Source organism: Notolepis coatsorum (genome assembly GCF_963971535.1).
Source record: "Notolepis coatsorum genome assembly, chromosome: 1".
In the NCBI taxonomy this organism is placed as follows: Eukaryota; Metazoa; Chordata; class Actinopteri; order Aulopiformes; family Paralepididae; genus Notolepis; species Notolepis coatsorum.
The window spans coordinates 301,482,199-301,493,291 of NC_140165.1; the positions used below are offsets into that span (position 1 = coordinate 301,482,199).

The window sequence follows — 11,093 nt, forward strand, 5'->3', positions numbered from 1 at the left end:
GAATATGACCCACTTACGGCAAGCCTTGGTTTAAAAGTTTACTGGAAATCCATATTCTGTCAATTTCCTGTAATAAAACCACATTTCAGAACTTGACCACACAGAGAAACACATAATACACCATGGGACTGTGGACATAATGTATATACTATGCATTTTTTATTCAGTGTGTACCGTACCGAACGGCTGTGTAGTGTACAGAACGAATACAACGGTATGTTAACCACTAACGACCGCCCACTGCGGGCTGTTTTTTTCACAATCTAATATAATTATTATTATTATTATTTTTCTTTTTTACAAGTTGATTATTAATTTCAATATAGAATATTCGTTGACAGCCCTACAAGTACAATTAGTTACTGCACACTGACACTACATCACCCCTGAGTGGAACATGGAAAGCCAAACTTTCCCCCACTGCTGAAAACCCGTACCGAACCTTGACTTCAAAACCGAGGTACGTACCGTACCGTGGTTTTTGTGTACCGTTACACCCCTAGTTGTTAGATAATCAAAGATGTGAACACTGAGTATGTTGTGTATGTTATTGCTAATATGTTTGTACTCGTGTTTTAATCTTTTTTGTACTAGGTACTAGCCTTTTGGCTACAATTGAGTACATTTAGATTTTATTTTATAAAATGTTGCTTAACACTTTGAATGCCAACAACGCTATATGTCGTTAGTTCATGCCGACCGTTGAATGCCAGCGATGAGTTTTTTTTGTCATTTTTTTTTATTAGCGATTTGAATTCATATTTCATCAATCTAGTCTCGCGTTAGTGCTCCAAACTCTCTCTGAGCTCCATTGGGAAAATACCGCCCCCTATCGTCTCTCCCTGTTGTACTGCACCCCATTGGATTAGACTGAATGAAAGACATGGGGGGGGGGGGGAATCGAGTTTCCTCATTTTACTTCTCCGGCAAGCCATCCGAAGAGATCCAAGTCTTCGCCGACCCTCAGAACAGCGTGGAATCGGTATTTCCAGTACCCAGCGCTGAATCAATAAACGCGATCGATATTTGGAATGGCGATCAGGAATTGGAATAATCTTTTTGGAGAACATCTGATCTGAGGTAAGGAATCTATTTTACCAGTCTTAGGATAATCAGAGCTGTTTTCACAGAGATATCAGCGTGTGCCATATGTGTGTGTGTGTGTGTGCGCTGATCAGGAAATGAGAATAGATTTTTCAGCTTGCTTCTCTAGCGTGCATAAGTACACATATACTATCGATAATCTAGCGTTTATTTTTTAAACTATTCATAAATAGGCCGAAAAATTACAACGTTTTTTGTGTATTCCAGTCAGAATATTCCAGTAAAGGCCGTTTATCACTGAATCTTTATATTTTCCTGAAACTTTCAAGGGTTTTTCAAAATGGTATAAAATGGAAATGAACCAATTAAAAAACAATCCGTTTTGACAATGTTGACTGCAAACAAGTCATTGATAAGCAATGGCCAGATTAGACACATAGCCATAATTTAAGACATAGTTTATGCTTTCACAACGCTATCAGTGAAGTGGGTGCTGGCATTCAACCATGTTTTGAGACAGGGACCCGTGGCATCCAAAGTGTTAAAACACATTGAGTGCCGTGACGCCCATTTGACCAGATAACCCCTTGAGTGCCAGCGCTTTAGTCAATGGTTGGTCGGGGATATTTGCGAACGCTTAAACTAGATCTTAAATTATGGCTATGGGTCTAAAACACCCCTCGCTTATCAATGACTTGTTTGCAGTCAACATGTACAAAACACATTTCCGTTTTATACTGTTTTGAATACGAGTATAGTTTCGGAGAGTTCCAGTAATTTCAGATAAATTCCGCGATAATAGCCCTTTAGTGGAATACACAAAACACGTCGTCATTTTTCGGCTGATTTATGAATAGTTTTCAAATAAACGCTAGATTATCGATAGTATATGTGTACTTATGCACGCTAGAGAAGCGGGCTGAAAATCTATTATCCATGACCTGGTCAGCGCTAACGTCATACACGCACACACACACACACAGACACGTTGTGATCGCTATGAAAAAACCATCTGATTAACCCAATACTGGTAAAATAGAGTCCTTACCTCACATCAGATGTTCTGCAAAAAGATGAATCCAATTCCTGATCGCCATTCCAAATATTGATCATGTTTATTGATCCAACGTTATATAGTCCGAAACACATAATCGACGCTGCTCTGAGGGTCCTCAGTCAATCTGGTAACACAATACTGCATGCCAGAGATGGGAAAACCCTGGACCGGACTTTTTTTCTGATGCACATGGCCACCCAATCCAATCCAATGATGTGCATTACCATCCGGGAGACGATAGGCGGCGGTATTTGCCCTTTTCGAGCTCAGACCCATTCACAATGATAACGTCAGGCTGGATGAATGGATATTGCTAATAAAAGAAATAATGATTAAATAACGAGAAAACTCGTCATTGGCACTCAACGCAATAGCGAGTTAGGACGACTAATCTCGTCATTGGCACTCAAAGTGTTAACACTTAACATCCTTAATGTCCCTCTCTAACAAATACATTTAAACTGAAACTGAAGATGAAGATTAGCCAAACAAGTACATAATGATAAAAAGAGTAGCTGCATTGCATATAAGCTAAATGCATAAATGGCATGTGGATAAAGCCTGAGCTATGACCTACCAGAGTGTGCTGGGGCTGAAACTGTATACTAATTCCTTGGACCGAGAAGAACCCCACGGACTTGATCTTCAGTTCTACATTAAATGTGTTCTGGAAGAATCGCACAACCAGAGTGCATATGATCCACCTATGGGCAAAAGACAGAATTATGTGGTCCATTCAAATGGGCCCCCTGCGATGAATAGTTTACATGGAACATTTGAGCCAACTGTGAGCGTTTGTTTGCTAGTCATATTATGTTTCATGTAAGAGGGCAAGATGCCACTTGCTTTTGTGTACAAAGGCACCTTGTTCCATTTAGCTCAAGCAGGAAATATGGCCCTGTAGTGCAGTGAGCAAACTTTGTGAACACTTTCAAGTGTTGCCATTATTTGACACATGCTGTACATATGTGTATGGAGTGGTTAGGATAGGAAGACACTTGATGGTATGCAGTGTTTACATTTAGGCTTACTTTGCAAGATAATAAAATGTATAGAGTCAAAACAAGAGGCTTTTGCGAGTCCTGGACCTTAAAGAATTATGTCTTACCTGAAGATAAGGATCGATAATAACGTTATCCCAAGGATCAGAATTGCAAGGAAAACGATCGGCAAGAGAGACATTCTGTCCAAGAAGTTCACACCCAATTGGTGGTCATGGGGCTTGCTGTCGCTCTCTCTGGTGTCAGCTGCTGTGGAAAGATTGATATCATTATGCTGCACTTGAGTACGGCAACAACACCTGCCACTCAGGTGCTTCTAGCTCTAGGTGTGACAAGTTAGGTAGCGTACAGCAAAAAGCAACACAGTTCCATAAAATATAAAAAAACAACTATTGATCAGTAACGTTAGCTCGCTGAGTTAGCTAACGTTAGCTTACAGAGATTTGTTAGAATGTCCCAGGCAAAAAGCTAGCTATGCAAGAATGATGCGTTTTCTTACCTGGCTAGCTAACGTTGAACAACTTTACAGCGTTTACAAAGCAAACATGCCACATACTCATACAATCTGTTAGCTACAAAAGGGGTAAGACTTTAGTGCAGTGTTGCCCTGCCCCTCATTAGCTTATGGGCTACTAGTGGCAAAGCGACAGATCCTGTCATGTTAGCTCCACATAGTCAGCTAGTTAGCCGCTAACACTAGTTAGCTAGCTTAGCTCAAAGCTTTACAGTCACCACCAGCTGAGAAGTCTCTTTAGTTTAGAGACTATATATTTGGTTTGTTTGTTGACATTGTTTCTATCTGAAAGGTAGCGCACCCATACCATGTCAGTGCCGTGCATTCACCCGTCTCTTCTTATGATGATCGCTGTGTACGCAAAAGTAAACAGACCAGCCCAGGGGGAACAGAGCAGTATTATGAATCACTGACAGTCCCAGGCCACCGGCCAGCTAAGGTTCCAACTTCAACTTGTCCGTCCAGCTGGCATCGCGTTCGAAACAGTAACAGTACACCAGAGCGACAGCAGCACAACACCAGAGAGACAGCTAGCCCCTTTCGTGACTGCGCTGCAAGCCTCGCTTGATGAATACGCAGTCACTTATTCCCACGTTACTAGCCATGTTAATGTGCACATCAAGCACTGGTTAAAGACGAGCGGTGGGTCCAAAATATATCAGATATACATTTCAAAATGTACCCACCGTTGCATTGGGGTTTCACACACACACGCGGCGGGGTTTGAAAGCTCGGTGTTGCTAATAAACATTTTAAATCATTTTTATAAACGAGTAAAAGAAAATCACTGAGCTAGCCTTGGCAAAAAATGGCTGCTTCCGCATTTTCACGCAGGAGCGCTGTGATTGCTGGCTGCTTTGTCACGTGCCTGGTGCGCCCAGCAATAGGACCGCTACTGTTCCTAATTTATGCAAATGACATGTAGTCAGTTTGGGACTGCAACTTGTTCCTGTTCGCGGACGACTCAGCCCTGCTGGTCTCTGACAAGAACAAGTTACAGGTTGAAAATACCCTCAGCTCTGAACTAGGCAAAATCTGCACCTGGCTCGCTGACAACAAACTATCATTACACATGGGCAAAACAGAGTCCATTCTTCTGCGGGTTAAGTGATCATTATATGATTTTCTGTACCCGCAAAAAGCTAAAACAGAAGGCCGGCTGTCACAAAACAGTCACATCTAGAGACCTCAAAACTTACTCTAGAGAGGCCTTTAACCTAGAACTGGGGAGCTTGGACTGGTCAGATGAACTCAGTGGTACACAGGTTGAAGAAACATGGCTTGGATTCAAAACCAAATTCACAGCAATACTCAACAACATGGCACCGATAAGAACCACCAGGGTTAAAAATCGCGCTGAGGCATGGATGCACACTGAAATACTGGCCGCTATGAAAACCAGAGACAAAAAATGCTCTGAACTTCATAAAAGTCAGACAAAGCTTTCCAAAAGCTCAAACAGTGAACTCCAAGCCCACGTGGTTGAACTAAAAATCCAAAGAAACAGACTAAGAAATGACGTAAACACCATGATCAGAACCGCAAAAAGAAATTTCATCAACGACAAAACTGAGGAAAACAAAAACAAACCCCGCAAACTTTGGAAATTACTCAATAATCAACTAGGCTGCAGTAAAAAACTTAAAACCAGATTCTCAAACATAAACATAAAGACGGACAACACGCTCATCACAGACAAGCTGGATGTAGCCAATTACTTAAACATCTTCTTCACAAACATAGCCACAACACTGGTAAACAAACTACCCTCCCACTCAGGGCATTATGGGGTAGAACACATAGTAGCATACTACAAAAACCTAGGGGTCCACAAAGACGACTTCAAACTTGAAATGGTAACAACCGATGAGGTACTCAAAAAATTGAGCGCCCTCCAACCTAACAAGGCCACTGGCCATGACAACATCCCCTCCAAATTCCTCAGAGACGCAGCAGCCGCCATCACCCCAGTCATCACACACATAATAAACCTCTCTATAAAACAGGGGCACGTCCCCAAGGACTTCAAAATTGCGAGAGTGACCCCTCTACACAAAAAGGGCAGCAAATTAGACCCAGGCAACTACCGCCCTGTTTCTATTCTTACCTCCATCTCGAAAGTCATGGAGAAAATAGTCTATGAACAGGTCGAAAAGTACTTGGCGGAAAAAAATCTAATCTACGAATTCCAATCTGGCTTCAGAACGTCCCACTCCACTGACACATGCCTCCTCTATTTGAACGACCACATCAAACAAGAGGTGGACGCGGGCAAATACTGCGGCATGGTCATGCTGGACCTACAAAAGGCCTTCGACACTGTCAATCACTCCATTCTAATGGACAAGCTAAAAGCAATTGGTTTTGATAGCTTATCAGTGAGCTGGATGCAATCCTACCTGGAGGGGAGAGAACAGATGGTAGAGGTAAACGGTACTCTATCCCCCACCCTCACAGTGAGCTGTGGTGTTCCACAAGGAAGCATACTAGGACCGCTACTCTTCCTAATTTATGCAAATGACATGTCGTCAGCCTGTGACTGCAACTTGTTCCTGTTTGCGGACGACTCAGCCCTGCTGGTCTCTGACAAGAACAAATTGCAGGTTGAAAAAACCCTCAGCACGGAACTAGGCAAAATCTGCATATGGCTCGCTGATAACAAACTATCATTACACATGGGCAAAACAGAGTCCATTCTCTTCGGTTCAAATAACAAACTCAGCAAGACCGACGGATTCTCAGTTACAGTGGGTGACAATATTGTCACAAGGAAAGACGAAATTACCTACCTGGGGTCCATCCTAGAGGCAAATCTTTCCTGTGACAAAATGGCATCCAATGTAATAAAAAAAGTCAACCAACGAACTAGATTCTTGTACCGGATCTCCTCTCTGGTAAACAAGAATACCCTGAAGACTCTGGCAGGAGCACTCATTCAAGGGTACTATGACTATGCGTGCACCTCATGGTACCAAAGCACCTCAAAGGCGCTTAAAACAAAATTACAAACATCACAAAACAAACTGGTCAGACTACTACTTGACCTGAACCCCAGAACCCACCTCACCCCTGCCCACTTTGCCAACCTAGGATGGCTTAGAGTAGACGACAGAGTACAGCAACTTGCAATGGGCCTGGTCTACAAGATACACTATACGACCGGGGTGCCCATGTACATGTCAAAATACTTCCCAAAGGTCAGTGAATACCACAACCACTACACCAGAGGAAGCTCAACAAATCATGTTAAACCCAGATTCGGCTCAAACAAGGGACTAAACACGTTTCGCAATTATGCCACAACAATGTGGAACGCCCTACCCAAAGCTGTAAAGGAATGTGAATCCCTGCCCACATTCAAAACCGCTCTTAAAGAGCACCTACGGGAGGCTGCAATTCGAAACTGGCCACCATAAATGCCCAAAACCCCCACCACCTCCTAATAGACAGTCTCCTCACCACCGCATGTATATATTCCCTCCCCGCCGTATGTATATTTCCCTCCAACCCACCCACCCCCTCCTAATGTACAGTCCCCTCCCCATCATATGTATATACTCTGTCAGGATCTAGGGGTAACAGTACTGTATATTTGAATACCGTTATGTCACAAATGTATCAGTACTAAATACCTATATGTCCCTATGCCATAAATGTCGTGTATGTTGTGTATGTCATAAATGTCTATATGAATTCAAAATGGGGGACCCTGATGGAAACAAGACAAACGTCTTTCTCAGGTCTGCATCCCCTTAACAATTGTATGTATTGAGCCGTACTGTATTGTACCCATTCTGCAATCTGTTAAATAAAGTTTTCATTCATTCATTCATTCTCTTCTGTTCAAATAACAAACTCAGCAAGGCCGACGGCTTCTCAGTTACAGTGGGTGACAATATTGTCACAAGGAAAGATGAAATTACATACCTAGGTTCCATAGAGGCAAATCTTTCCTGTGACAAAATGGCATCCAATGTAATAAAAAAAAGTCAACCAACAAACTAGATTCTTGTACCGGATCTCCTCTCTGGTAAACAAGAATACCCTGAAGACTCTGGCAGGAGCACTCATTCAAGGGTACTACGACTATGCTTGCACCTCATGGTACAAAAGCACCTCAAAAGGCACTAAAAACAAAATTACAAACATCACAAAACAAACTGGTCAGACTACTGCTTGACCTGACTCCTAGAACCCACCTCACCCCTGCCCACTTTGACAACCTAGGATGGCTTAGAGTAGACGACAGAGTACAGCAACTTGCAATGGGCCTGGTCTACAAGATACACTACACGACTAAGGTACCCATGTACATGTCAAAATACTTCCCAAAGGTCAGTGAATACCACGACCACAACACCAGAGGGAGCTCCACAAATCATGTTAAACCCAGATTCGGCTCAAACAAGAGACTAAACACGTTTCGCAATTATGCCACATCAATGTGGAACGCCCTACCCACAGCTGTAAAGGAATGTGAATCACTACCCACTTTCAAAAACACTCTCAAAAAACACCTACGACCCCAGAGAGAGACAACACAACACCAGAGAGACAACACAACACCAGAGAGAGACAACACAACACCAGAGAGAGACAACACAACACCAGAGAGAGACAACACAACACCAGAGAGAGACAACACAACACCAGAGAGAGACAACACAACACCAGAGAGACAACACAACACCAGAGAGAGAGACAACACAACACCAGAGAGACAACACAACACCAGAGAGAGACAACACAACACCAGAGAGACAACACAACACCAGAGAGACAACACAACACCAGAGAGACAACACAACACCAGAGAGACAACACAACACCAGAGAGACAACACAACACCAGAGAGACAACACAACACCAGAGAGAGACAACACAACACCAGAGAGACAACACAACACCAGAGAGACAACACAACACCAGAGAGACAACACAACACCAGAGAGACAACACAACACCAGAGAGAGACAACACAACACCAGAGAGACAACACAACACCAGAGAGAGACAACACAACACCAGAGAGAGACAACACAACACCAGAGAGAGACAACACAACACCAGAGAGAGACAACACAACACCAGAGAGAGACAACACAACACCAGAGAGACAACACAACACCAGAGAGAGACAACACAACACCAGAGAGAGAACACAACACCAGAGAGAGACAACACAACACCAGAGAGAGACAACACAACACCAGAGAGAGACAACACAACACCAGAGAGAGACAACACAACACCAGAGAGAGACAACACAACACCAGAGAGAGACAACACAACACCAGAGAGAGACAACACAACACCAGAGAGAGACAACACAACACCAGAGAGAGACAACACAACACCAGAGAGAGGCAACACAACACCAGAGAGAGACAACACAACACCAGAGAGACAACACAACACCAGAGAGAGACAACACAACACCAGAGAGACAACACAACACCAGAGAGAGACAACACAACACCAGAGAGACAACACAACACCAGAGAGAGACAACACAACACCAGAGAGAGACAACACAACACCAGAGAGAGACAACACAACACCAGAGAGACAACACAACACCAGAGAGACAACACAACACCAGAGAGAGACAACACAACACCAGAGAGAGACAACACAACACCAGAGAGAGACAACACAACACCAGAGAGAGACAACACAACACCAGAGAGACAACACAACACCAGAGAGACAACACAACACCAGAGAGAGACAACACAACACCAGAGAGAGACAACACAACACCAGAGAGAGACAACACAACACCAGAGAGAGACAACACAACACCAGAGAGAGACAACACAACACCAGAGAGAGGCAACACAACACCAGAGAGAGACAACACAACACCAGAGAGACAACACAACACCAGAGAGAGACAACACAACACCAGAGAGACAACACAACACCAGAGAGAGACAACACAACACCAGAGAGACAACACAACACCAGAGAGAGACAACACAACACCAGAGAGAGACAACACAACACCAGAGAGAGACAACACAACACCAGAGAGACAACACAACACCAGAGAGACAACACAACACCAGAGACAACACAACACCAGAGAGACAACACAACACCAGAGAGAGACAACACAACACCAGAGAGACAACACAACACCAGAGAGACAACACAACACCAGAGAGACAACACAACACCAGAGAGAGACAACACAACACCAGAGAGAGACAACACAACACCAGAGAGACAACACAACACCAGAGAGACAACACAACACCAGAGAGAGACAACACAACACCAGAGAGAGACAACACAACACCAGAGAGAGACAACACAACACCAGAGAGAGACAACACAACACCAGAGAGACAACACAACACCAGAGAGAGACAACACAACACCAGAGAGAGACAACACAACACCAGAGAGACAACACAACACCAGAGAGAGACAACACAACACCAGAGAGACAACACAACACCAGAGAGACAACACAACACCAGAGAGAGAGACAACACAACACCAGAGAGAGACAACACAACACCAGAGAGACAACACAACACCAGAGAGACAACACAACACCAGAGAGAGACAACACAACACCAGAGAGACAACACAACACCAGAGAGAGACAACACAACACCAGAGAGACAACACAACACCAGAGAGACAACACAACACCAGAGAGACAACACAACACCAGAGAGACAACACAACACCAGAGAGAGACAACACAACACCAGAGAGACAACACAACACCAGAGAGACAACACAACACCAGAGACAACACAACACCAGAGACAACACAACACCAGAGAGAGACAACACAACACCAGAGAGAGACAACACAACACCAGAGAGACAACACAACACCAGAGAGAGACAACACAACACCAGAGAGAGACAACACAACACCAGAGAGAGACAACACAACACCAGAGACAACACAACACCAGAGAGAGACAACACAACACCAGAGAGAGAGACAACACAACACCAGAGAGACAACACAACACCAGAGAGAGACAACACAACACCAGAGAGACAACACAACACCAGAGAGAGACAACACAACACCAGAGAGACAACACAACACCAGAGAGACAACACACCACCAGAGAGAGACAACACAACACCAGAGAGAGACAACACAACACCAGAGAGACAACACACCACCAGAGAGACAACACAACACCAGAGAGACAACACAACACCAGAGAGACAACACAACACCAGAGAGACAACACAACACCAGAGAGACAACACAACACCAGAGAGAGACAACACAACACCAGAGAGAGACAACACAACACCAGAGAGAGACAACACAACACCAGAGAGACAACACAACACCAGAGAGAGACAACACAACACCAGAGAGAGAGACAACACAACACCAGAGAGAGACAACACAACACCAGAGAGAGAGACAACACAACACCAGAGAGACAACACAACACCAGAGAGAGACAACACAACACCAGAGAGACAA

The 11,093-nt window shown here is 44.0% G+C and overlaps 1 protein-coding gene across 3 annotated transcripts in view; it reads right to left on the minus strand.

The window, feature by feature from the left end:
• LOC311235627 (bridge-like lipid transfer protein family member 2) overlaps window positions 1-4,376 on the minus strand; it is a 72,125-nt gene extending 67,749 nt beyond the window's left edge. The window contains exons 1-4 of one of the 3 annotated variants that reach the window (XM_084323091.1): window positions 3,924-4,376; window positions 3,210-3,348; window positions 2,679-2,805; window positions 18-67 (exon numbers count right to left, since the gene is read on the minus strand). In XM_084323091.1, coding sequence (XP_084179217.1) covers window positions 18-67; window positions 2,679-2,805; window positions 3,210-3,283 — 251 coding nt within the window. In that variant the 5' untranslated portion in view covers window positions 3,284-3,348; window positions 3,924-4,376. Of the gene's footprint in view, window positions 1-17; window positions 68-2,678; window positions 2,806-3,209; window positions 3,352-3,601; window positions 3,710-3,923 lie in introns of those variants that run through there. The other 2 variants (XM_084323090.1, XM_084323092.1) reach the window with 2 other exon arrangements.
• Window positions 4,377-11,093: the final 6,717 nt, after the last annotated feature.